Source organism: Penicillium arizonense (assembly GCF_001773325.1).
Source record: "Penicillium arizonense strain CBS 141311 chromosome Unknown PENARI_contig003, whole genome shotgun sequence".
In the NCBI taxonomy this organism is placed as follows: Eukaryota; Fungi; Ascomycota; class Eurotiomycetes; order Eurotiales; family Aspergillaceae; genus Penicillium; species Penicillium arizonense.
Genome location: NW_019173280.1, coordinates 1510662 through 1537476, shown reverse-complemented (window position 1 = coordinate 1537476; position 26815 = coordinate 1510662). Strand labels below are relative to the sequence as shown.

The window sequence follows — 26815 nt, the reverse complement described above, 5'->3', positions numbered from 1 at the left end:
GGGCACATCCTGGTCCACCTTAGTCTCAATCTCCCTCCAATTTGCGTGTCACAGCTGCCGGAGGCTGAATCCAATCTTAAGAGTTTAATAATGATTCCCGGACTCCTTCATCTCAGCTTAGTCCCGCTGTTTCAGCATTGTGAAACGCTTATGGTGTCACGTGGCTGTAGATCATATTACAAGGGGCTTGAGTGTAGAATGGTCTTATATTAGCAGGTAAGCAGGGACTCTGCCCTGCAATATATGTAAACCGTAGACACTACAAGGATATATCGTTTGTCTACTGTGGAAATACCACCTTCATACATTTGTCGTGTTTTTACTGCGAGTATTCAACTATACACATACACCTGCCGTATCTCCCTTAATTTAGCCCCCACATACAGTCACTTGCCTAGTTTACTCACAGACCATCCTAGCCCTCGAAACACCAAACTCTAAGGCTAATTCAGGAACTCTCGGAGTTGGTCTCAAAGGACGTCAGATCTATTTCTGGTTAGTTCCCCGCTATATGCAATTCATGCCCGGAGCGCAAGACAATGTCCAGAAAAACAACATAGATACGGAATACTCCGTACAGTCTTTATTCAGCACACTATTGTAGCATAGACCAAGCATCGCATGTCGCAGTTTTGATTCATTTCGGGATCCACTTGCAATTATCAATCTGGTGGATCAAAAGATGATCTATGGATATGTGAATTATGGAGTACATGTAGAGTATAGTGACCTATATTCCCTAGTAATCAAAAAATAGACCAGCTTCTCACTTGTTAATGCGGTTATAATAGAAGCCAAATATAAAACATCCACATCCTACACATGCAAAACCCCTATAGTGCCGCCAAGAGTGGGGTCTAATACGCGTGAGCCCATCACATCGCTATTCCTCCAAAGCTTCACTTGCGGAGCACGTCCGCTCATCTACACGTCTCCTCTGTGGCCACCCGGGCCAATAGCCATGTCTGAGCGAAGAAAAAGAACAAGCCACTCGAAGAGCCGCTCGGGATGTATAACATGCAAGTAAGTAATATAGGTACGGTCCGTACCCCCCTGGACTCTGCGCGACGTGGAGACAGGGCCCCCACGAAGATCTGCCAATATTCACCTATTGTGGTATAGACATCGGCATAAGAAATGCGACGAAACCCAGCCTGAATGCCGCCAATGTGTATCAACGGGAAGGATATGTGATGGATATATCGAATTACCCGATAGACGAACACGAGCTTGGAGGGAGCAAACTGTACGTCAAACAGAGACCCCGGAACCCCGAGAAACGACTCTACATACACCCAACATTCCCTCTACCTCCGTTTTGGTTCCTCCGGTCAATGCAAGCCAGGTCGGTCTCGCCTGGAATGAACGCTGGCACTTGGATCTCTTCCGCAAATTCACAGTGCACCAATGTTCTGAATATTTCGAAGACACCTTTTGGTGCAGTTTTATTCACCAAGTTCTGGAAACCCAACCCGCAGCTCGATATGCAGCCATAGCATTCAGTGCCCGACATTGGCAATACGATCAGGTCGAAACAAATCAGATCGCTGACCGCGAAAGTATCCTGGCTCTCCAGCATTCGTCCAAGGCAGTTTCATGTCTTCGAAAAAGCTTGATTAACGACACGCCTGATCGCGCACACAGGGAAACAGTCCTCGTCACTTGTTTGATCTTGACCATGTTGGCTCTATTCCAGGAGGATAAATATGCTGCTCGCTGTCATTTCCTTTCCGGTTATAAATTGTTCCAGTATTGGGAAGCTGTGGACTACGATGTGAGCCCGAATGGTCGGGCTCTGAAGCAGGCGTTTGTTCAGCTGCACTTGCACTATATGACTTCCAATAATCCTAGATTATTTGTTGATAACCAGCGCTTAGTTTCCCCTCAAGTTACCGACATATCTACCAATGTGCCTTTGAGTGGTGATGCAATGACAAGAGCTCAGCGCTTTGTGAGGGTCATTGCGCGAGTGGTTATGCAGTGTCTTCCTTATGGTGGATTCTGCATCGGGCCTGCAGGCTGGGCTCTTGGCCGCGGCGCAACGACTCTTTTATGTGTGCTTCGGATGTGGAGAAGTCAGCTCAAGTCTTATTCCATGCAAGGAGGAGTTCTGTCGGGCTTTGACCATGATATTCTTACTTTACTGGAATTATGGACCGTGGTTATTGATATCAAGCTGGCTGTCTGCGATAGCTCTGAACCCCTCGAAGTGGCATATGATGATTATGTTGAGCAGTTTCGAAACGTGATCGAGATGGCAGAGTCACTGCTACAATTACAATCCAATGTGGAGGCTACCTTGCCGGCAATTATTATCAAAACCTCTCTTGTGCCTGCTCTGCTATGGTGTGGAGTGAAGTGTCGCGACTCTCTAATACGAGATGACATTATTCGACTCCTAGATCGAGCGAAAGGGCAAGATACTGCGATATCTGCAATATTATTGGCATTACAGAGAGTGATAGAATACGAGTCAGAGGATGTGAAGTTGGGAACCACAATCCCGGATACAGCTCGCGTCGGCTCAGTGCAGCTTAACATCCAACCAGGGCAAGACCAAGTTGATCTCTGGTATCGAAGATCTCGATTGGATCCCCGCCTACATGATGATCATGATATATGGGAACACCATATCATATCTGTTTAGTTTAATATCATATCTGGCCCAGAGATTAAGTACTTGATAATAGTGCCAATAAGCTAGAGCCAATAGGGCGAATATTGTGTTGGATAAACTAGGTTCGGAGACATACATGAGCGGCCTATATCAATAAAAACCTCATATGCTTCGATTTGAAACATGATTACATCGGAGCTTGTTACATATCAATTCAAAAACAGACTTTCATTGGCCCCCGAAAACTTTCGCTTTCTTGATTCCCGATCTCTGCCAGTGAACCCGCTTGTGAAGGGGTTTACAAAGGTCGATCAACAGATTCGCCATCAGTGCTAATTGCTTAGCGTCCACTATTGCATTGTGGTTGTGCCGCGAGAGGGGGTGGTCATCTCTAAGAGCAGCAGAAACACCACAGGCAGGGATAGAGGAAATTGCCCGCCTCGGAAGCACTCCTACCAGGTCCAGTTGTCAGTAGATATCAGTCGGTTTGATTGGCTCCAAGCACTTACAACATCCCGTGTAAAGTTTTCGCGAAACTTCCTCGGCTCCTGCCATAGACACAGTGCAGAGAGAAGGCCGGGGTCGTAGGATACATGAGTGACAGATATGCAAGAAAGAAGGGGATGATTGAAGTCTGCTGAAAGTTATATATATAAATATAAATTTATAGGAAGGCTGGATTGTGTGGCTGAATAGGTGTAGCCGCAGAAGGAGAGATGTAGTAGAAAGAAGGAGCAGGAGGAGGAAGTAGAAGAAGAAGAAGAAGAAGAGGAAGAAGAGAAAGAGAAAAGATGATTGTATATGTGAGACATGGGAAATCATTGTGCATGATTGCTTGCCAAATACTGGTTGGGAGCCCTTCAGTATCAAAGTTGATTATTTGAGCACTAGAAGCATTCACTCAGGAAAGAAAGCGACACATAAAGAAACTTCGATTTGCACCACCTCTATATATCGAGCAGAGCGATGTGAAATATGAAAGTGAATGTAATAGATTATGAACCACCACGAATGTTATTTTTTAAAAGGTAGTTATGGAAACTAGTAAGGAGTAGAATTCCAGCCATCAGACCGCGGAAGTTTGAACCATTTCTTCCTCAACTTGCAATCTTTCGAATCAATAAGATCAACACTACAACCAGCAACCTCATCATACCACGGAATGTCGAGAACAACCTCGCTAGCCATCATATCACAACGAATCAAAATCTGCCAACAGTTTTTGAGATACTGAGCCAGCTCTTCCCGATTCTCTAGATGTAAAGGATCATGCTCAATCTTCAGTCTCCTCTTCCTCTCATACCCCGCCAATTCCATTATATCCAATGCCAGCTCAACTGGAAGCCCCATTTCGCACAAGATGCCTTTTACACGAGATGTATCAGATTCATTCGGCTGATATATAATGTTACAATCATCGCGTTCGCTGGCTGGCTTTCCAAAGGCAAGGAATTCATCAATCGGCACTATCCCATATACGCCCCCTTTAGAATGACCGACCCCATCAGTGTGATGGGACCATGGTAGCCAGTGTGCATCGTTACTTACTCTGAACGCACAAAATTGGCAGTTATTATCGCCGGTACCGAAGAATCGCCGATGAGGATATGTCACAATTTCCGTCATACCCCCAGCCGTGCAGGCACTGAGTGTGTATTGATAGAGCTTAGTACTTCGGTAGTCCCGCTCTTCGCTCTGTACAGAAGCTGGATCCCACATTCAGGAAAGCAGTATAGTAAATTCAAACACATAAAGGCAGTGAGGGCCTTCTTGTAGACCAATGCCCATCCCATTTCCGGACCCTATCACAGTCAATAACCAAGTAATATGAAGAAATTATAAGTTCAATTCAGTCTATCGACCTACCCCACAATGACACTGAGTAGCTGAGCACCATTTTTTGATACCCACATCATAATGGGCACATACACGCAGAATGGGATACATCGCGCCGTAGAGGAGTAAAACCTCTAAGATTTGGAGAATAAAGAAGCTATCGTGGTACAGCTCGAGGAAGTGATAGCATGAGGTACCTGGATCGCGCCTAAATGCGGAAGCTTGTCGTTCCTCGGGGATGAGCGCGGTGCCGTGGGATGGGACCCAGGATGTCTTTTTCTATCGATTATCTCGAGCATTTGGCTCACACGCCGGATTGTGGGAGTAATCAGGGTTGCTGTTGCTTTATCAATTATTATGTCTGTAGGAGCTGGTTTGGTGTAGCTTTTTGGGTGTCTTCTGCGCTCGCATCTTGAATGCTCATTGATGTTTTTTGCGAATGCCTTGACGAAGTAGGTGATCTCTGTGCCTTGGGTCGGTTTCATGAGGGTGGAGATTTGTGACTTTGCAGGAGCAGGTGGACTCTGATCCTGATATCCATTGTAGATTTGAGGCTGGGAGATTCCAAGGGATGTTGTATGCTTGATGCGTCATGGCGGTGTTGGCGGAGAGTTGTCAATAAATATTTTAAGGATAGGAGGCTCCGATATATATCTGAGGGGGCAGTACTGCCCCATGAGCTTGAAACATTCAACATTTTTTTGATGGCGGCAAATGAAAGTTTCAATGAAAATGTAATTTGTATTGTTGTCATATTTCCGACAGTGATCTCATATATAAACAAAAAAGCTCGCCAACAGGGTGCATGTTCCAAATATTTCCAGCTGGCCACATAATACAAGTGACCCAGCATGACAAACAAAAGAAAAATCGTCAAAAGTCATAAAAATATGTACAGACGCTATATGCTATACAGATCAAGTAACATGTCCAACGAAACACACCTACAGGCGGTGCTGAACGGGCGACTCTGGCGCCGGGATGGAGGCAGTAATCTTCTCAGCAGGCTCATCCCACTGCAAGACATGAGCCATCTTGTTATATGAGTCGATACCACGGCGAGCATGGTCGGCAGGAACAAAGGGATCAGTTTCACCAAGGGTACGGCTAAATAGCTCGAGAGAAACCCAGCCGCGGAAACCAAGGTCTTCAAAGAAGACGCGGGCAACATCCAGAATAGGCAGGTAACCACCGCGCGACTCCTCGAAGGGGAAGAGACGAGCATTGCGAGACCAGTTCATGCGCACGGGATTGCCGGCAACGTAGAAAGGATGCTTCTCATCCAGCGGAGCAGAAAGACGCTCACCATCAACAAGCTGAACATAGAAGATCTTCGCAGGATCGATGTTGGCAGTACGGAGACGGTTCAACGAAGCCGCCAGATCAGCAGCGGCATTGGGGGTACGTCCAGAGGGAGCAGCAGGGTCAGCGTAGACGCGGCCAGCGATGTTAAATGAGTCCAAGCAGAGACCAAAGTTAGGACGATCGACATCACGGACAACCTCCCATGAAGCCTCCCAGGTATCAACGTGATCACCCCAGCAGAGAGCCTCGTACACAAAGCGGAATCCAGCACCGGCACCCAAGTCTGCCAGACGCTGGAGGTCACGAACGATGACCGTGTGGTCACCAGTTGTGCGCGCAGCTCCGGTCTGAGGGTCTGGACCGAGGAAGTTGGAGGGAACTTGGATCATGTCTGTGCCCAGCGCCCGCGCCAGGGTGAACCACTTGGGGAGCTTCTCGTTCACGAGACGATCTGACTCGGACCGGTCGATGAGTCCTTCGTACATGGAGAATGGCTGCAGGCAGATGATGGTCATACCGAGGCGCTCACACATCCGCCGTGTCGACTTGGCGGCTTCGAGGTGGTCACCGTTGAATACGCGGTGGGCATAGCAGTCCAAATCGTCGAAGAATAGTTCGATGCCTTCGAAGCCGTGAGCTGCGGCTTGCATCAGCTTGCAGGGGAGGTCGTGTACCCAGGGCCGGCCTAGGGACATGGAGGCAATGCCCGGGCGGTTGAAAGCCATTTGTTATAGTTTGACTGTGGATAAGACTGTAACTGGTCTTTTGTATATGATGAAATAGTAGAAGCCAGTTGATATGGATGTTCAGGCTAGTAATGAGGTAGGTTGAGGAGAAGTCAGGAAAAGTAAAATTTTAAAGCGGAATGAATGATATTAGGGCTATGAAGAGGAGATAACAGCGTCGCGACAAAACAATGTCCCCTCGAACGTTCTGCCTTTTTCCGTTTCTTGTTAAGAGGTAAGCAGGCTGGTCACATGCGCGGGTAAGCGTTATGCCCGTTACGTTTACCCGCGCAACGTTCCGCTCCACAGCCAACTCCACCACCTCCACCATCCCAAGGCCGCGGATTATTCTTTAGAAGTGCTGTTGCCAGAGTGCCTGGTCCCCAACATTATTTCATTGGACCCGCCAAGCAAGTCAAACCCGAGGCCCCGAGTCGGACGCGGTTCAGGGTCCGCAATGTCCGGGGCAATGACACATTCTTCACCGGGGTACAAAGGGCGAACAAAAACATCCAGATTGAATTTCCGCTTGAACACTGACAGCTACAACTTCACATTGCCAAACAATTGAACCAAGTTGCTTCTTGCAATTCAGTCAACATGTCCATCAAAGTTGCAATCGTCGGCGCAGGCCTCATCGGCCCCCGTCACGCGAAATCCGTCATCTCCAACCCATCCACCGAGCTCACAGGCCTCGTGGACCCAATGCCAGCAGGCGAAGCAACATCAAGAGAGCTAAACACCAACTACTACCCAACAGTAACATCTCTCCTCTCCTCCCCCAACCGCCCAGACGCAGCAATCGTCTGCACACCAAACCACACGCACGTTGAAGTCGCAAAAGAACTCCTAGCGGGCGGCGTCCACGTCCTACTGGAAAAGCCAGTCAGCGATACCCTCGAGACCGGCCGTTCTCTCCTGGAGTACGCCAACGCCCCAGAGCGCGCCCACCTCAAACTGCTAGTCGGCCACCACCGCCGCTTCAACCCCTACGTGCGAGCCACCAAGTCCATCCTAGACTCCGGCTCCCTCGGTCGCCCAATCGCCGTGAACGGTCTGTGGACGCTGTACAAGCCAGATGCATACTTCGCACCGCCCACTGACTGGCGCGCCTCCAATGAGCGCGGCGGCGGCGTCATCCCCATCAATCTCGTCCATGACATTGACCTAATGCACCACCTCTTCGGTCCAATCGTGCGGGTCACAGCCGAGCAGATCCTCCCACAGCGTCCAAGCCCACCGCATAACGCGGACGAAGGCGCAGCTCTCACATTACGCTTTGCATCTGGTGTTGTTGGGTCATTCCTGGTCTGCGATGCCACACCATCCCCCCACAATTTTGAAACTGGGACTGGTGAAAACCCGCTTATCCCTCGCTCGACTACTGGTGGTGATTCGGACTTTTATCGGATTTTCGGTTCGGATGCTTCGCTTAGTGTGCCTGATTTGACGCGCTGGAGTTATGATGGACGTGCTGAGAAGAGCTGGAATCATCCGCTGACTGTGGATCGTATTTCGCTTCCTGATGAGGCTGCGCCGTTTGATTTGCAGCTTGCGCATTTTGTTGATGTTATTCGTGGGACGGCAGAGCCTAGTTGTACTGGTGAGGAGGGGTTGCGGGCTCTGGTTGTTTGTGAGGCTGTTCAGAGGGCTATGCGGTCTGGACAGCCTGTTGATATCGATGTTGATTTGCTTACGAGATGAGATGGGCGAAGGCTGATGGTTTGTTGGGGTTTAGTTCTTCCTGTTTTTAGGAGAGTTCTTTTTTCCTGTTTAAAACGTTTACGATGATTGATGTATAGAGAAAAAGAAGGGTATATCCATTGAACAACGTATACAGCAAAGCGCTAGTTGCGTCTATACCAGGCAGCCCCGAACAGGAAGCGTACCCATTTGAACAACACGTCTCATTATCCAAGGACGGACACAGTCCAGTCCATCCAAACAAATCACATCAATCGACGCGAGACATCAAACATGAAACAAAAAATCATCAACCTCAAGCATACTTCGCCTGAGCCGCCTCAGGAGAAGCATCCTCAACCTGCTCCGCAGCAATCTTGCCAACAGAGATCCCCGACTCCTCAACATCATGACGGAACCTAGCCTCATCCTCGCGAAGCTGGGCAACCATCCGCCCATGCGCACGCCAGACAGGCTTGATATCGAAGAGCTGGTCCATGCTTTCGAGAGGAATACCCTTTGTCTCGGGGACGAGGAAGTACACGAAGACGATAGAGCAGATCATCAGCGACGCGAAGAAGAAGTACACGCCGTATCCCATGGTTGCGAACATCTGCGGAGTGAAACGTGAGATGAGGAAGTTCCACAGCCAGTTTGAGGCGGCAGCGCAGGCTTGAGCGAGCGAACGCATGTTTGGGTCGAACATTTCCTATGGGGGTTGTTAGTGTTTGTTCAAGGTAAGGTGGGTTGATGTGTTTCTGTGGAATGCTTACCGAATTGAGAACCCAAGGGGTTCCGTTCCAACTTGGGGTATAGAAGACGGTCCACAGGTAGAAGAAGAACATAGCTGCGATACCGCCGCCGCTGAGGCTGTCGCTGGTGTTTTTCTCTGGTTTGGCGATCTTGATGTATGCGCCGACGATCCAGAGACAGACGGAACCACCTGCGGCGCCGATGAGGAGGAGGTTACGGCGACCGACGCGGTCGATCAGCCAGAGGAGCCAGATGAAGGTTACCACGGTCTTTACGACACCGAAGATACCAGTGGTGAAGAGACTGGTGTTGGTACCCCGGACACCGATCTGAAAGATTGTCAGCATGAGTCGTGAACAGCTGTGATAGGGTGAGATGAACTTACCGACTTGAAGACGGTCGGGCTGTAATAGTTGATGGCGTTGATGCCGGAGCCATTTTGCCAGAAGAAAAGAGCGCTGCCAAGGAACAGACGCCACATGACCTTCTTGTTGGTTCCAGCAGCTTGGAAGGGCTTCCAGAAACCGATACCGATGGTACGACGCTGCTCTTCCAAGGCCTGGTCGATGGCACCAATCTCCTCGATCATATAGATGTCATCAGCAGGCAACTGGCGAACCCAGCAAAGGTTCTTGATAGCCTCCTCGCGGCGACCACGACCAAACAGCCAACGGGGCGACTCCCGGATGAAGACAGCACCGATAAGCAGCAGACCGGCGGGAATCAATTGCACAGCAAAGGGAATGAGCCATTGCTTGTGGCTAGGAGGCAAGGTCTCGGAGACACCGAACTAATAACAGGATGTTAGCATTGAATACAGCCCACACAAAGTAAAAGAAACTCACGTTGATCCAGAAACCAACAAGACCGCCAACCTGCCAGCCAAGCTCATAAACACCAACCAATCTACCACGAATAGCAGGAGGCGCCAATTCAGAAATGTAAATAGGAGTGATGTTAGAGCCAGCTCCGACGCCCAGACCAGCAAGGACACGACCAGCATAAAGCAGCCCAAGACCGCGATCGGCATTAACACCAAGCATAAGACCAGCACCGAGAATGAACACCAAACCAGCAGCCAACAGGCCGATCCTGCGGCCCCAGAAGTGCCCGATCGGATAAGCGAAGAACGCACCGAAGAAGGCACCGGCCTGGTAGCAGGAGACAATGTTGGCGCTGATGAGGTTCTGGGTGGCCTTGGACATGGTGCTAAAGGCGAACTCGGCCTTGAACGAGTCCAGGGCGAGGGTTGTGCCGATGAAGGCACTGTCGTAGCCGATCATGCAGGATGTACATGAGGCCACTGCTGCCAGGAGGTAGACCTTCCAGTTGTAGACTGCCCGGGGGGTTGGCCGGTCTTCGACCAGCTTTAGGATGGACATGGTGGCGGGTTAATATAATATAATAGAATGAAGAATTGAGTGTGAATGGAATAAGAGATCTTGATCTTTACCCAGTGCTAGATGCAGAGAGGTAGGAAGACCTTCGACCTGAGCGTAGGAGATCTACCACGTGGGAGGTGGGAGGTGGGAGAGCGATGTGCAGGGGTAAGTGTGTGAAAGTGAAGAAGGGAAGAGGGACGAGGTTGAAATAAATAGAAGAGGCCGCGCCACGTTTTGTTAGAGCCAACTAGCGAGGATGGCCACGAGCTAAATAGGCTTTAGCCCCGGATCGTCGATTTGCCCTTTGAAATGGGAGAAAGAGAAATCTGGGGTTGAGAAAGGGGGACGAAATCATGGAGATGTGGAGGCGGAGAAAGGTATAGTGCAGATGAGGTATGAAAAAAGAGAGTACTCGCCAAGGAGCGGCAAAACGAATAGTCTAAGTTAGCGAGAACCATGCACGTGGGAACAATTTGGCTTTTGCCTCTTGGCTTTGTGGCTCTGAGAGCAGAGATTGACTCAGAAGGCTTGGAATTGGCAAAAAGAGAGAAATCTCTGCTGTTTGGTTGGAGAGCGCCGTAGTGGGTCCGGGGTAGAATCCCGCGTCTTGTATACTTCTGGCCATCTGGGGTACCCCGGGGGCAATGCCATGCACGTCCCGTTCCTTGGGGCCAGAAATAACGAATAAAAGAGGGATTTGATTGGTAAAGCTTGAATGGAGCCATGAACAAGCGAGCCCGGGAACGGCCAATGGCCGGTTGATGCAAAGGAGTGGCGGGGAAAAGCGCTTCCCCGGTGGTCCTATGCAGCCCACTGCGAACAATCTGTTACTGGCATCCCACCTGGGCACTCAATCTAGATGCCTTGGCCCGTTCAGCTCGTCGTAACAGTTGTTCTCTTATTGGTTTGATCTGGTCTTTGTGCGTGTCATGGTTGACTCCCCCATGGGGTTGTGTGAGGCTGGGGGAAAGCGTTCAGCCCTAGGAATGTATAGTGGCGCCCGGACGAAGGATGTCTGCAATCAAGTCAATGCATTTCAGAATGAAGAGATAACATCTTAATGGTACAATAATTTTAGATTACTATTAGTAATTCAATAATATCCCGAGGCCGGGGGTAGATGAGTGGGAGATCGGATGCCCAGTAGGGTGGAGTGGTTGAAGGAGCAGAATGTTTCTCCGGCCCCCACGGCTCAATATTTTCCGACCTCATTTTGTGCTATAACAATTGACCCCTTCCCCCTCTACACTGTGCACACACATCACAAAATCAGTTCATCATGTCCGTCACAGAGATTAACCAAACACCAGAGGAGCCCATCTCCATCCCCTCCAACGTCGATGGCGTCGCCTACCTCTACGGCCACCCCCTCCTCAACTCCCTGTCCCCCCCTCTCCACCAGACCGTCTATAACACCCTCGGACTGAACTGGACTCAAATTCCACTGTCCAGCGTAACCGGCACATCAGAGACCTACCCACCACCATACACGAAGTCTCCCCCAATTGAGAAATACCTAGCCTCAATCAAATCCAACCCCAAATTCGTCGGCTCATCCGTGACAATGCCCCACAAAGTCGCAATCATGCCTCACCTCGACGACCTGACCGAGCACGCCCGCCAAGCGGGCGCCTGCAACACTATCTTCCTGCGGAACGACCCGGCAACCGGCCAACGCCAGTACGTCGGCACAAACACCGACTGCGACGGCATCCGCGAAGCCCTAATCCAAAACGCCCCGGACGCCTCCCGCTTCCGCGGCCGGCCGGCCCTCATCATCGGCGGTGGTGGCACTGCCCGCACGGCTATCTACGTTATGCGCCGCTGGCTCGGCTCCAGCGCGATCTATGTCGTCAACCGTGATGCTGACGAAGTCGCCGCCATCCTCGCAGAGGACCGCGCTCGCAACCCGGATCCGACTGCCCAGGCGCCGCTTATCCCTGTCACGGATGCTGCTGAGGCTGCACGTCTTGAGGCACCTGCTGCTATCGTCTCTGGTATTCCTAACTACCCTCCCAAGACTGCCGAGGAGTTAAACACCCGGGCGGTCATCCAGGCTTTCTTGGGCACTGCTGCCAACGCGGAGAAGCAGCAGGGTGTTATTTTGGAGATGTGCTACCACCCTAACCCATGGACTGAGATTGCTCAGTTGGCTTCGACTGGTGGATGGAAGGTTATTCTTGGTTCTGAAGCTTTGATCTGGCAGGGTCTTGAGCAGGCGCGTTTGTGGACTGGCAAGGACGTTATTGGGACTCCTGGCCTTGTGCAGCAGGTGAAGGATATCATTAACAAGTCTATTGCGGAACGGTCGACGAACAAGTCCAGTCTGTGATTCCCATGACTTTCTCGACTGTCGAAATGTTTGTTTTTTTATGACTGTATACAGCGCGAAATAGTTGCATTGTTACATAGGTATATACATGGCGTCCATTCTGGAATATATGTCACTCAAGATCTATCATAACTGATCACATGTTCAACATGTAAATCATTGTCTTATGCTGTAATGCGTCTACGCTCCTGGTCGTGAATAGTCCAGGTTGCGAACCCGGCGCCAGACTTCACGTACTGTGCGCTCTTGTGTCTCGCGGCCTGTCTCGGTAGCGGAAGGACCAGCCGGTCTAGAATGGGGTCAGTAAACCAAGGAAAGAAGTTGGAATGGAGAGACATACCTAATGGCTAGATACAACCGACTTCCCAACTTAAAATCCTCAATCGGACAGGTGGCCTCATTCTCAGGGGGATTAGCTGTAGTCATAAGACCACCAGCCTCCAAGAGAATAGCAACACCAGCAGCGACATCCCTATACTATATCAGAAAAGGCACCCAGCCAAAGAACGCTCTGTCGAAAAAGGAAAAAGGAAGAATAGGAAGAAAGAAAAACTCACCACTCCCAACAACCCCCCTCCCACCAAATATCAAAAGACCCCATAGCAACGTACGCCAAATCAAGCGTGGCACTACCCAAACTGCGCATCCCATGCACCATCCCACCACGCCCATTTCGACTCCCCAATTCAGCAGCCATATTAACAAAACTCTCAATCTTGCGATGCATATTGCCATCGGGGATATCGCGGCGGTCCTTGCCCCACTCGCAGGAGAAGATACACTGCGACGGCGCGTTGGCCGGCATGGGCGGGATCGGGTTGTGGATTAGGGGCAGACGGCGAGTCTCGTTTAGCCAGGCGCCTCGGCCTGGGCAAGCGGACCATAGTTGGTCGGTGAAGGGGGCGTAGATTACCCCGATTGTTGGGCGGTTGTTTACCACGAAGCCGATTGAGACACAAAACATTGGGAAAATATGTGTGTAGTTTACGGTTCCTTTTTTTGGTTAGTTTGGATTGTTTGAGAGTGGTTTGGGGATTTACCGTCTAATGGGTCGATGCACCATGTTGGATCATTGTCGATTAGGTAGTCGCGCGACTGGCCTTTGGCATATGTCTCTTCGCCGAGGAATCTGCGGTTTGTTAGTTTCTGGTTTATTTTGTTTGTTTGTATATACTAACTTGTGAGTGGGATATTTAGCTTGCAGAGCCGATCGAATGAATACTTCGACGTCTGGGACTGTTAGCTTGATATCCCTCAGTCTTCTCGCCCATGTAGGTGAATACCTTCGTCTGTCTGTGTCACGATGTCCACTGAATTCTCTTTCTCTTCAAATGTTTGGCTGGCTCCATTTGCGTTGTCGATGCGCTGGTCTACGCGCTCCATGAGCATCTTGCCGGCCTTGCGGCCGAGGTCGATTGCGAAGGCGTATATCTCGTCGTAGTCATCTTGGGAGAAGGTTACAGTCATGGTGGATGTGATGGTGTGATGGTATATTATTCAGTAATGGGAATAGAATATGTGTTCAAGAGAGAAAGGGAGAGGGGAAGCTCATTGAGTCAACCGGTGAAAATTGAAAGGTCAAAGGAACCGCCACTAGCCGTTGGCTTATCGAGAGTTCTCCACTCAGGCTCCGGGCGAGGGACTTGGAGTATAAACATGGCGACCTATCCACTAGATTAGACCAAGATCCGATGTTTGTTTTACTTTAGCTGTTAATAAAAAGGGTATCCCGCAGTTATGTACATCTTATATTGCGATCCATATAAGTGGAACATTATAGCTGAGGTTTCCGCAACTCTATCCCCGCCGTTTGAATAGCCTGGAGTTCAACGGCATTCTGATTTGTAACACGGGGAAGGATAGTTGAAACAGATCGAAATAGAAAGGGGTCTGAGGCCCCGACAAATCTCAGCTCCGGTCATGTTCATGTGTGATATAGTGTGGCTCCCAACACTACACACCCGGGCAGTCGGGGTACAGACTTCAGCTCCCACACTCACACTCCCACAATCGCCACAATTACTCCGTACTGTAGGAAGAAATGAGATCATCCGGATACCAAATCTAATACTAACGGCGAAAGATTACAATACAGCAAAGACCCCTCCAATATTCCGAGTTCCCCACCAAAATTCCGCGGCAGAGCACTCACCCGGAGCAAAATGCGGAGAGGCAAAAGTCTATACCGAATAACCAAGAACATATTATACATTTCTAACCACATATCCCACTTCCCTTCATTCTACACCATTCAATCCAATTGAATCCAGTCTAATCCTTCTCTCCTCACTCCCACAGCAACCACAAAATGCCCAAATCAATCCTCCTAATCAACGGCCCAAACCTAAACCTCCTGGGCACCCGCGAACCACACATCTACGGCCACACCACACTATCAGACGTTGAAAACAACAGCCGCGACGTGGCAGCCAGCCATAACGCAAGCCTAGAATCCTTCCAATCAAACCACGAAGGCGCAATCGTCGACCGCATCCAAGCAGCCCGCGGCAAGGTCGACGGCATCATCATCAACCCGGGTGCATATACGCATACATCCGTGGCGATCCGGGATGCCCTGCTCGGTGTTGCAATTCCTTTTATTGAGCTCCATGTGAGCAATGTCCATGCCCGTGAGGCGTTTAGGCATCATTCCTATTTTAGTGATAAAGCTGCTGGGATTATTGTTGGGCTTGGAGTTTATGGGTATAAGGTTGCCGTTGAGCATGTTTGTTTGAATTTCAAGGAGTTGGAAAAGGAGGCTAAGGCTACTCTGTGATTTGGATGTTGGGTGTGATAGTTTGTTGAAAGCTTGGTCGTATATACTCTTTGGTGAATTGTGGTTTATGAATATGATTTGAGTCAAGTGATGTATTGCTATTGTTACATACTTCCCGTAGGCATATCGTTTGAATAAGATACTATGTAATTTGTTGAAATAGTTGATCTGTCCGCTACCTTGGGGTAGCTCCGTCGGATTCTATCAGGCGAGCGAAAGAATATGCTTCAGAATCGACATGAACGAGTCACGGTTGTGAGCGGATTTAGGACAGACAGGCCGGCCAGCGGCAGAAGTTTTCCAGTAATATTTTGACTATGTCGTGATATATCCGAAAGCCGTCATCGTTTGGACATCCCTGACATGCCCAAAGACCGCGACTCTCGCCGCACACCAGGTGGAGTTCCATTGCTTGGTATTTGCTGGGTCTGCGCGAGCAAGAACGGCTCGATCTGACCCGAGAAGGAGTAAAGCTCAGGAATACCAGCATCAGAGACGAAACCTAGGTTCTGCATGAACTCCGGTTGATTATCGGCTCTGTGAAGTAGCTAAGTCAGTCATCATTGTAGTAAGTTTAAGACTAGGCGAGACATACTTCTCGGCACCATCTAACGATGCTAACTCATCAAATAATGCATCGAGATCGGGGGCAATTCGTTGCCTGCGTGGCGGGCCGTATCCATCCATGTCAACAAATGGACCCAGACCTATCGATGGATCTTGGTATGCTGCTGGATGGTATTGTGCGGTGGGGTTATATGAGGTAGAAAGATCAGGAAGCATGCCAGTGCCATTGCGAGGCTTCGTAGGAGCGGAGGTAGGATGGCGAAGCCCACTGACGAGGGTCCCGTCCAGATGGCCCTGTTGTGAAGGTATTTCTGGGCCACCGCCGACGGTGTTCAATGATGGTGTAGACGTAGGGAGAAGGGACACATCTTCGATGTGCTGTGTGGCCCGGAGCCAAGGTGTAGAGATGAATGGGTCTGCAGGAGCAGACGTGGGATGTGCGTTGCTTGAAGGCGGGTGACCGTCTGTGGGAGGGAGGTGATGTGAAGGAGTTCCCACTGACAGTGAGGACGGCATAGCCATATCCGCGCTCATGGATATTTCCATTCGTTGCGAAACTGCAGGGGATGTACCCATGACCTGTGGTCTGCGTGGCATAGTTTGACCAGCAGTCGGTCGGTCAGACATGTTCCATAATACGGAAAGATGGGAGGAGAAAGTATGGATCTTATTTCGAAGACCCATATCGAGGTCTGAGGGAAGCTCCCTGGAGAGAGATCGCGGAAGGCCGAATCGAAGCATCATGCCAAAGGTCGGTGCAGTAGCTGAGAAGCTGTATGTATCCATGTAAAGTTGAAGTAGCTGAAGTAACCGGTTCGAACTTTCTGCTGCACGAGCTTTGTGTGGTGGTTCCGGGATGTTCTGGTCAGCTTCCCGAATGGCAATTTGGGAGCTTAAAGCGATCACAACACTCTCATAAGTGATTTCCAGAATGAAGATATGTGGAGACGCCAACTTGACAGGACGACTCTGTAGATCCACGCGATAGCTCTTGGGCAGAGCCGTCGCCCAGCGTTGTAAGTGCAGTTCTAGTGATTCAAGTTGCGATCGAGAGATTGTTGGGTCATGTTTGCAACAGCACAAATCGTTTAAGATAGACACCAGACTGACGAGACGGTTGAAGGTGCTGAGTGCATGAAGCGGTCCCCGCTGCATTGAAGCACGAGAGGACTGGGGAGGCCGTAACCCAGTCTGATCTTCCCACGGATGCCACTCCTCGAGTCCATCCTCGTTGATAGACCCTACCCTCGCCAAGTCTGCCTTTCTCAGTGAAGGACATTGTGAAGTTTGCTCAGCAATAAGAGTCTCAAGGACAAAGCAGCCAAGAAAGACATGTTTGGCTCGCCCAAGTTGCTTCTCCTGATCAGGAGCTCTTGAAGAGGATGGATGAGAAGGCTGATCAAGGCCCAGTGTGTGAGAGATTCGCACGGCTTGACCGACAAGCATCCATGATCCAGTCCATTCCTGCTGGCCAAATTTGACCAGACCCAGGATTAACAAGGCTTGGACATGTCCGATTTCATGGGGGCCACTTTCAGATGGGATGAGTTGTCGGGCAATATTGTACATTTGTGACGGGCTTAGGTGGGCGTTGGGTTGTTCGTCCGCTTGTCGGGTCGCTGCAATCGACGCATCCTGCAGAGATGCAAGTGTGAGGACGGCCCATAAGGCCGCGTGTTCACCAGACCCCGGGGCAAAACGTGACATGTATACATCGCCTTCGGTGTATTGGAAAGCGGTTCGAAGGATATCGTGTTTTTCCAATATGGGGAACCAGCATTGTGTGTAAGAAAAGTAGACGTCAAAAAGGGGCCATGCGTTGTAAGGAAGTTGGAGCAGACTTTTCATCAGCGATCGAGGGTCGTCGAGGGCTGAAGAGAGAGTGTAAGATGGTGATGGTAAATCATCGGTTGGGGTAGTTTGAACACCGGAGTCGCGCATAGGACGAGCGCCGATGTTATTTATGGGAGAAATGCCAATTGCTGTTCGAGTTGGTGACACTCCTGCCAACGGAGTCTCACGCGCTTCCATCCCTTCCGGCATCTGCCACTCTTGAGCTTCAGCAGATGCAAGAATCCCATCGACGTCTAGAGGTGTTTCCCCTTCGCTGTAGGCTTGGAGGTTTCGCTCCCTTTCCTCTTCGGGCTGCTCCAGGACCACCAGTATCCGCTCAATATCTCGGAGGACAGTGCTGTTCTTGAAGGAAGACAGTAATGTGTCAGAGCCTTCCGCCTCCTTGCCCATGGTAGCCAAGTGACTCGGAAGATTGATTGATCGCATTAGAGCACGCATCACATCCTCACTGCCTTGTATCCTTTGGAACACCAGTCCCCAGAGTAACTCGAGGGATCGAATGTACCCCGTGGGCAAGCCTCTTTTCTTCGGGTTGGCTTTATATGTACAAGGACGACAGAGAGATGCACAAGTCGAGCATACAGGTTGTATCCCATCGCACTTGTCCTTTTTCGACCGGCAGCTGTCACAGGCCCGTGAGACCCGCTGACGCTTCGGCTCGCCCATCGCCTTCCCATCTTCCTCGGGGTCGGTCCCTCGTCGTTTCGATTTGCTGCCAGCGCCAGTGGCTTGGCGCGTTTCGGCGCTCATGGTGATTGAAGTCGCGATCCACCTGGATGGTTCGGTCGCATGTTCCTGCAGAGAGATCGTATGACGAGATGAATCTTTTGCCGACGGCGGCAGCACGGACAAGCCGGCCTCTACGCCATGAATTTAGCCCCACTAGCGTAAATTGAAGGCAGTCGAGGGCTTTGCAATGGAACGCGGGAGGTGAAGTGCAGGTGAAGGTGGACAGTGATGGCAAGTTTGTTCTGGGGAAAGATGGATACCCGGCTAGCGGTGAGCCAGTGAGTGCCTCGCAAAAGGTAATACCGTACAGACCGGAGGCGGCGTTCGACCACCACAGCGTGTTTTCGGATGATTAGTGCTCGAAATGAGAGCCTTCAAAATTGCGACTGACTCGATAGTGAACCGATGATATCCCGGGGCCGCGATTCGCACGTTTTCGCTTTGGCCTGCATCTGAGCGCAAAGTACCGACCCCGCGGGGAAAGGAAACCGCCGGCAGAAGGCTGTGCCGCCTTATGTAATGGTATCGAGTTCGTAATTCTTTCTTTCTCCCCGCAAAACTGGCAGACGCTTACCATATCCAGGGCCCTTCACTCCGCAATTTCTCCGATCTAGCTTCGCCTTCATTATATTCCTCTCTTTCCCGTTCCCCCTTCCCCTGTGGTAATGGGTTTCCCTTGCTGTTCCTGATACCACTCCAGATCACGGACATCCCGTTGCGCCATGTCTATCCTAGCACGCCCCCCGAAGCGCAAACTGCACGAGGTCGAGGCGCTGCAGGATGATCCTCGAGAGTATAGCCCCAGTGGCCTCGCCTCGTCCATCACATCCATGTCACGGCCACCCTCTCGTCGATCAAGCGAGCACCGAGAAGCATCCGACTCGCATTCGCTGCCTTCCTTGCGGGAACTTCACTCCAATCGCGGATCGCCCGTCATGTTCGAGAATAGTCACCTCCAGACCCATCGTACTTTCAGTCAGAAGGCATCCATCGTGTTGATCGGAATCCGCGGGACGGGCAAGTCCAGTCTGGCGGTCATTCTCGCAGCGACCTCCGGCCGGCGCTTGATCGATGCAGACCGCTACTTTCAACAGATTGTGGGATGTTCCCGTGCTACCTTCAAGAAGGAGAATGATGGTTTCGTATACCGACAACAAGAGGCACGGGTTATGGAGTCAATGCTGGCGGACAACCAAGAGGGATGTGTGATTGCATGTGGGGCCGGATCGATGGAGCGCAACGGACAAAGACTTCTCAGGGAGTACGCCCAAACACATCCAGTGATCCACGTCATTCGGGATCCGGAGAGCATTCAGTCTTACCTCAAGGCCTGGGATACACAGAAGGTCCGCCACTTTCTCGAGATATCCGGCCCGATCTACCGAGGTTGTTCCAATCTCGAGTTCTTCAATCTCTCGGAGACCAGAAGCGACAACGTGGACAAGGACAATAGCAATGCTTCCCAAGCTCATAAAATCGAACCACGATCACATACCCCCATCCCGTTCTTGACTCTAAAACGAGTGCAACGGGACTTCCTCCGCTTCATTGCCTTCATCACTGGCGATATCGCCGAGCTGAACAGTCAGCATGCCTCTTTTCCTCTCTCGTTGCTACCTGTGGAATCTCGGACGTACACATCCGCTGTCTCTGTTCCACTCTCTAAGCTGGGTGAGAAAGGTATCGATATCGAAGAGCTAGAGTTCACTACCGATGCTTTTGAGCTGGCAATCGACGTTGCTGACCCTTCGGCTCAGCCGGAACTTGACTCAAATATCGCGGACAACATCAGTCAAGCCGTGGCGACTATTCGTCGTAACATCATCGTCCCCTTGATTTACCACGTTGAAAGTTATACCACACCTGGCGGTACCTCATCACCCACACGCGCTCCTGTACGCTGCACCGACGAAACTTATTTGAACCTTGTTCGCCATGGGCTGCGACTCTCTACGGGATTTCTAACTGTGGACCTTTCCCGTGATGATCACATTATCTCCCAGATCATTTCCGCAAGCGGACGAACTAGAATCATTGGCCACTTCGAAGCCTTTCAACCTCTACCGGGAGGCTGGGATGGAGATGAATATATGAAAGTCTACGAACGGGCTAAAAGACTGGGATGTGATGTTGTGCGGTTATTCCAGCCCGCTGAATCTGCAGAAGACAATCTGGCAGTGCAGCGTTTCCGTCATCGAGTCCAAAGTCTGCCCGTTTCGGGTCTTCCCTTAATTGCCTACAACACAGGTCCCCTCGGCCGCATGTCTCGCTGTTTCAATCCAATTCTCACCCCTGTCACACACCCGTCCTTGACCACTCAACCCTCGACTCAACTACGCTCAGATATCACAGCCCGCGAAGCACAGCAGGCACTCTACAGCTCCTTTGCGTTAGATCCGATGCAGTTCTTCGTTTTTGGTGCAAACACTACATACAGTATGTCCCCCGCGATGCACAACACAGCATTCAAAATATGTGGCTTGCCACACAAGTATTCCATCCACCAATCGCCTACTTTACGTGGCTTGAACGATCTAGTGGAGAATCAATACTTTGGCGGATCAAGTGTCAGTCTTCCATACAAGACTGAGTGCATTCCTCTGCTCCATTCAATGTCTACACACGCCCGGGCCATTGGTGCCGTCAATACCCTCATTCCTATCCGAAATTTCAGTGACACCAACAACCTCCTTCTGCAAGAATCATCAGTGTTCCTTGAAAAGAGTCATGCAGGCCCTATCAAAGGTCTACATGGTGACAACACCGATTGGATTGGTATTTGCAACTGTATTCGCCGGGGTCTGTCTCCTGCGAACGCAGTACGGCCATCATCTACTGGGCTTGTCATCGGATCCGGTGGAATGGCTCGTGCTGCAATATACTCCATGATTCATCTCGGCGTGCAGAACATCTTCATCCACAACCGCACCCTCGCCAACGCGGAGAAGCTGGCACATCATTATAACCGACAAGACCTCCACCCCAAAGAAGCACACGGATCTGGCCGTCCCACTGTCCGCATCGTCGCTTCGCTATCCGACCCCTGGCCTGCAGATTTCAAGCAACCCACCGTTGTCGTCTCATGTATCCCAGCTCACAGTATCGGCGGCCAGCCAGCACCTAACTTCCATATGCCTACTCAGTGGTTAGAAAGTCCGACAGGTGGTGTGATCATTGAAGTAAGTTTCCATACCCCTACAGTACTTTAATGTATTCCCCACAACTGATCTCTAACTCATTTTTATAGCTCGCATACAAACCCCTGAATACCCCTCTCATGAAACAAACTCGCGCCCTCTCCCATCGTGGATGGGTAGCATTGGACGGCCTTGACGTCCTTCCCGAACAAGGATTTGCTCAATTCGAGCTATTCACAGGCCGTCGCGCGCCCCGTCGTGTAATGCGGAGTATCGTGCTCCAGGAGTATAAAGACGATGAAGGAAATGATGACCATGACGCGATTCAAGATCGGCTGCAGCAGATGGACGGGCAGCCAACTTGAGGCGTTTCTTCTTTCGGGATGCCATTGGCCTCCTAATGCCATGACCTTTGAATACCTAGGCGAGCTGAACCCTGACACCCGAATAAGCGCTATGCCGAAGTACTATGACACTGAGAATCACTTGATTCCTTATACAACACTATGGCTCATGCCCATGTTTGCGCTCGTTGAATGAGCCATATGTTTATATATGTCCTAACGATATCAATAAGAATGTGCATCGCACTCGTCGCTTATAATAGCCTTCGCAGTAGACGTTCTCTTCAATGTTTAGCACCGTAGGGGTGGAGAATATGCATGAAAGACAAAACGAGGGGAATAAGACAGGCAAAAAAGGAAAAAAGATGTCTTTATTATCACCAGTTTCTGGCAGCTCGTGAATATGAGCAATCGGCTCCGATGCTCTTGCTTCATCTAGGGCCTTCTCCTCAACAGAAGGCTAGATAGGAGACCAACAGCCGCAACACATGCATATAGAATCACATCGAACTAAGACTGGGAATATAGGCGGCGCGAACCGCATGTTGCTGGTCAACAAGAAGTGATGCCACTAGATTCACGCTGGCATCCACACTAGCACCCTTGAACTTTGCATAGAATTCTGGTAGGCCCCCCCCCCGATGACGACGGATACTGATATTGCGAGTGAAGCCGAATGTGGCAGTTACAGTTGCAAAATCAGACGGATCGACGTGTGATTGAAGCGTAATCCAAGGTGACTGGAAGTTCAATCCTACCCCCAATCCAGCAATAGCCTCAATGACTGCGATTTAATAATTGACATATGCTCGTCAAATGTGAAGAATACCCCCGAAGCCCAGTGTTAGGATTGCCATTCCGGTCCATATGGGTTCGAAGTCGTGACCTGTTGCAAAGGGTTAACAGGCTTAGGGGGACCCTTGATAAATAAAGTGGAAACAAGGAAACGGATGCTATAATTGCGTTGAGGCGTGGGTTTTGGCTCGGTATTGCTTTTTTATACAGTATAGGAGTGGGATTTATTCCTAACTTGATGGGCGGTGGAGCTGGCCAGCAATAGGCGATGGGAGCTATGCCCTACCAATTGTGTCTAGTATGCTAGAATGAGTACTAAAATTGAGGCTCTCAAACACCTTTCTTCCCCTAGCAAACGCCCAGGTTTATTGATCATTCATAACCAGAAACACCGCTTGGAGGAGTAACTCCCAACTTTCACACTATTGGCCAGGACTTCTACCGCACGGTGTGGGCAACCGGTACAAAACACGTTGCTAAATATACGCATCACATCAGTGAACTGCGTGGGCTCTAAGTGCTGATGAACATCTTCACCACTTTCTGGACCCGGGATAGCCTAAGGCCCTGTCTGATTGGTACCGTAAATCCCGAGCACATTATGACAGACCTAGTATTCTCAGGATGAAGCTCAGACCCTGGGTTCACAAAAGCCAGTCATTGTGAAACACATCACATGCGGTTTACGATATAGTGAGAAAGTGGCGCGGATTCGCGCAAGGCCGAAGCCGTGCAAGTTCTCGGAGATTAGCGATTATCTGATTGATAACTGGGATCAAAGTACGCTAGTGGACTAGCGCAAACATTACTCTCCACTCCAATGGTTTTTTTTGACCGATTTTCCCGCTCGTGTGACCTTTAATGTGCTAAGCTTCAACTCTATAACCCTTGACATTCTCTGTGAATCATGGCTTTCTCTTCCTTTCCAGCTCCCAATGGGTAAACATGGGTTCACATGTTTAAGAGCGTCCCAAGGTATGCTCCGAACGCGAGCACAATTGCTGACTGACCCACCACACCAGCAAGGATCATCGCTTAACTCTGCCAGCTGGAGGGGGGTCTGAGTACCTCTCGCATAAAGCGGCAGGGAATAGTGGGCCCATCTGCTAATTAGGCAGGGAATCCTCATGTGTGCTCAGCAAATCAGTCAACACAGCCAAGGCGGCCCCCGAGACCAAGACAAGCACACCCGCCGCAGCCACCCGAGCTCGTTCCGTTTTCTTAGTGCTCGTTGCTTTTCACTACGAATCCGACTTCGGGACATGTGTTCTATCTGGGTAAAGATCCGCATCGCTTGTGCGAGCTTTAATATTTAGCGTTTGTGACGTCTGGATCTGTTATGACTTCTCTATCGGCTGCCACTATGCGTGTTCACCCTCTAATCCGTCGAGCGCGAACGGTATATCGTCGCATGCCGAATGGTGCAACCCAGGAGAACTTCGAGACAAGCACAATACTTAACACCAAAAGCCAGGTAAATCCTGCGGGCCAAGATGATCTCACGTTAAGCTACACCAATTCCGAGCCGTCCCACGAGCAGACGCCCGATGAACATGCCCAGCGCGGTGTTCAAGACGTTGAAGCTGTGGCTCTTAGTTGGTCGAAAGGCTATCTGATTGCAGTATTTGTCAAGTATGTATCTATCACTGGGCGCATTTCCGTTATGAATTTCAGGACAGGGCCTGACAACACAAATCTAATAGTATTTGGTGTTTATACTTCGTCAATGCATTCCAAGCAACAATGAACACAAGTCTGAACCCATATGTGACGAGCACCTTCCAATCACACTCGCTTTCGGGTGTCCCCACCGCGCTCGGCGACGCCTTTGCAGCTGCCACCTACCTTCCTATGGCAAAACTGATGGATGTCTGGGGTCGCGCAGAGGGCTTTCTATTTATGGTAATCTGTCTTACGATCGGACTGATTCTCATGGCAACTTGCCAAACATTCGAGACCTACTGTGCCGCCAATGTAAGTCTTCAGATGATCGCCAGGCACGGGGGATATGCGCGGGGTGCATATTGTCAAGAATACTGACATCGTGGGTTTAAGGTCTTCTGGTATATCGGTTTTTATGGCACAGAGTACGCAATCGATGTTGTGACTGCCGATGCTTCGACACTTCAGAATCGTGCGTTCGCATATGCGTTTACATCATCCCCATACATCATCACTGCTTTTGCAGGACCAAAGGTGGCGGAGCAGTTTTACTACCAGATTTCCTGGAGATGGGGCTTTGGTGCCTGGGCTATCATCACGCCTATCGTTGCTGCACCTCTATACATCATGTTGAAGTACAACCTTTATAAGGCTGAAAAAGAGGGATACCGGATAAAGAGACCAAGTGGTCGCACGATGATGGAAAGTATCTGGCATTGGACTGTACAGTTTGATCGTGAGTATTACTATCGTCACTTCTTCAATCCTGAATCCGTCTCGGCCCTATTGAATTACATTCTAACCCAAAATTGATAGTGCTCGGCGTCTTGATTTTCACGGCTGGCCTCGTACTTTTTGAGCTTCCATTCGATATTGCTGCCTACGCTCCTGATGGTTGGGCATCGGGTTACATCGTTGCTATGCTTGTTGTCGGATTTTCGATGCTATTCTTCTTTGCAATTTGGGAGAAATGGCTGGCCCCGGTACCCGTGCTCGAGTGGCGTCTACTCACAAACCGTACGATCATCGGTGCGATTCTCCTTGACGCGACCTATCAGCTTTCCAACTATTGCTGGAGTTATTATTTTACCTCCTGGCTGCAGGTTAATAATGATCTCACCATTACTACGTCGAACTATATCAACAACATTTTCGATATGGTATCAGGGGTGCTTTTACTGCTTCTGGGTTGGTTTATACGCATGGTTGGTCGCTACAAATGGACCTTGTACATTGCTATCCCACTCTACATTTTTGCACAAGGATTAATGATCCATTTTCGCTCGCCGAATGGTAACGTCGGCTACCAGGTGATGTGCCAGATCTTCCTTGCCATCGGTGGCTCAGTCTTCATTCTCGTTGAACAACTCGCAATCCTGGCCGCAGTCGATCATCAGCACATTGCTACCGCCCTCGCTCTATTGAATGTGGCTGGAACCATTGGCGATAGCGCGGGCATCACCATCAGTACAATCATCTGGCAGCAGACATATCTGAAAGCTCTTCTCCGATACCTCCCCGAATCGGCACTACCAGATCTAAACAGCATTTACGAAGATCTGACAACTCAAACGAGTTATCCTATTGGAACCCCCATCAGGTTAGCGATTCAGAAGGCCTATGCCTACGCCGAGCTAAGACTGCTTGCTGTCGGGTGTGGGATCATGGTTCTAGCAATCCCTTGGACTATTCTGATCAAGGATATAGATCTCAAGAGGAAGCCGCAGGTGAAGGGAACGGTGTTTTAGTTAAAAATCACTTTTTGTATAAATGGAAATTGCATTTATTATAGCAATATGTCACAACTTCATTGAACATGGTTGCCCCCGCCCTCGGTGTATGATCAAATTCCTCTGCTAGTCGTTCCTAACATCGGAAGTATAAATGGATCACACGCATTGCTGTCGTGGGGCCAATAAAAGTGGGTGCTAACGCGGCTCGTCAGGCACCAAAGTACTGATGTGAGCGATCAGAATCTTTCTACGCTAGCCTACGAGTAGTTACGAGTTTAATCCAGAGAAAGACGTGCAGATCGAAAGTCAATTATGACGACAAAACCGAACCCGATATCGGACAGGGAAAAGTTGATCGAAACGCCGCTCTAAGCGCGTGGGGCTCAACTCGCGAGCTAGGGCCGAGTGCACGGCTTCGGTGGCAGTTAGCATCCCACTAGCATCAATGTTGCATCACCTGCCGAACTTGGTCCTTGCGCTCACCTTGTGATAGTCATAGGTTATCCACGTCCTTGGCTGTCGCGATACCCGCGACGTTGTCGTATGACACGGGTGCACGACCGTCCGGATAAAACACAATCAGAT

The 26815-nt window shown here is 50.1% G+C and overlaps 10 protein-coding genes across 10 annotated transcripts; 6 read left to right on the top strand and 4 right to left on the bottom strand.

The window, feature by feature from the left end:
* Nucleotides 1–1017: 1017 nt before the first annotated feature.
* PENARI_c003G03839 (uncharacterized protein) lies at nt 1018–2704 on the top strand (the record flags this gene model as incomplete). Its single annotated transcript, XM_022628255.1, has 3 exons — nt 1018–1023; nt 1262–2571; nt 2701–2704. 3 exons carry the CDS (start codon nt 1018–1020, stop codon nt 2702–2704), a joined length of 1320 nt encoding a protein of 439 aa, XP_022492061.1.
* Nucleotides 2705–5397: 2693 nt separating this feature from the next.
* Nucleotides 5398–6483, bottom strand: PENARI_c003G07812 (sugar phosphate isomerase/epimerase family protein; the record flags this gene model as incomplete). The annotated part of the gene is made up of 1 exon (XM_022628547.1): nt 5398–6483. One exon carries the CDS (start codon nt 6481–6483, stop codon nt 5398–5400), a length of 1086 nt encoding a protein of 361 aa, XP_022491801.1.
* Nucleotides 6484–7083: 600 nt separating this feature from the next.
* Nucleotides 7084–8187, top strand: PENARI_c003G02144 (Gfo/Idh/MocA family protein; the record flags this gene model as incomplete). The annotated part of the gene is made up of 1 exon (XM_022628152.1): nt 7084–8187. The coding sequence occupies one exon, from the start codon at nt 7084–7086 to the stop codon at nt 8185–8187; it is 1104 nt and encodes a 367-aa protein (XP_022491984.1).
* A 295-nt stretch (nt 8188–8482) lies between these two features.
* On the bottom strand, nt 8483–10301 carry PENARI_c003G03886 (sugar porter family MFS transporter; the record flags this gene model as incomplete). The annotated part of the gene is made up of 4 exons (XM_022628260.1): nt 8483–8875; nt 8940–9248; nt 9305–9709; nt 9765–10301. The coding sequence occupies 4 exons, from the start codon at nt 10299–10301 to the stop codon at nt 8483–8485; spliced, it is 1644 nt and encodes a 547-aa protein (XP_022491762.1).
* Nucleotides 10302–11580: 1279 nt separating this feature from the next.
* On the top strand, nt 11581–12633 carry PENARI_c003G09129 (shikimate dehydrogenase family protein; the record flags this gene model as incomplete). The annotated part of the gene is made up of 1 exon (XM_022628637.1): nt 11581–12633. One exon carries the CDS (start codon nt 11581–11583, stop codon nt 12631–12633), a length of 1053 nt encoding a protein of 350 aa, XP_022491885.1.
* Nucleotides 12634–12813: 180 nt separating this feature from the next.
* Nucleotides 12814–14100, bottom strand: PENARI_c003G12283 (inositol monophosphatase family protein; the record flags this gene model as incomplete). Its single annotated transcript, XM_022628848.1, has 6 exons — nt 12814–12922; nt 12974–13105; nt 13245–13626; nt 13674–13762; nt 13812–13863; nt 13917–14100. The coding sequence occupies 6 exons, from the start codon at nt 14098–14100 to the stop codon at nt 12814–12816; spliced, it is 948 nt and encodes a 315-aa protein (XP_022492146.1).
* An 841-nt stretch (nt 14101–14941) lies between these two features.
* Nucleotides 14942–15409, top strand: PENARI_c003G09670 (type II 3-dehydroquinate dehydratase; the record flags this gene model as incomplete). Its single annotated transcript, XM_022628678.1, has 1 exon — nt 14942–15409. One exon carries the CDS (start codon nt 14942–14944, stop codon nt 15407–15409), a length of 468 nt encoding a protein of 155 aa, XP_022491435.1.
* Nucleotides 15410–15750: 341 nt separating this feature from the next.
* On the bottom strand, nt 15751–18580 carry PENARI_c003G00409 (putative C6 transcription factor QutA; the record flags this gene model as incomplete). The annotated part of the gene is made up of 2 exons (XM_022628025.1): nt 15751–15946; nt 16005–18580. 2 exons carry the CDS (start codon nt 18578–18580, stop codon nt 15751–15753), a joined length of 2772 nt encoding a protein of 923 aa, XP_022491721.1.
* A 701-nt stretch (nt 18581–19281) lies between these two features.
* On the top strand, nt 19282–22061 carry PENARI_c003G04283 (putative quinate pathway repressor protein QutR; the record flags this gene model as incomplete). Its single annotated transcript, XM_022628292.1, has 2 exons — nt 19282–21738; nt 21807–22061. 2 exons carry the CDS (start codon nt 19282–19284, stop codon nt 22059–22061), a joined length of 2712 nt encoding a protein of 903 aa, XP_022491567.1.
* Nucleotides 22062–24198: 2137 nt separating this feature from the next.
* On the top strand, nt 24199–26381 carry PENARI_c003G01541 (uncharacterized protein; the record flags this gene model as incomplete). The annotated part of the gene is made up of 6 exons (XM_022628103.1): nt 24199–24467; nt 24539–24809; nt 24891–25233; nt 25314–26224; nt 26290–26332; nt 26377–26381. The coding sequence occupies 6 exons, from the start codon at nt 24199–24201 to the stop codon at nt 26379–26381; spliced, it is 1842 nt and encodes a 613-aa protein (XP_022491778.1).
* Between the last annotated feature and the right edge of the window lie 434 nt (nt 26382–26815).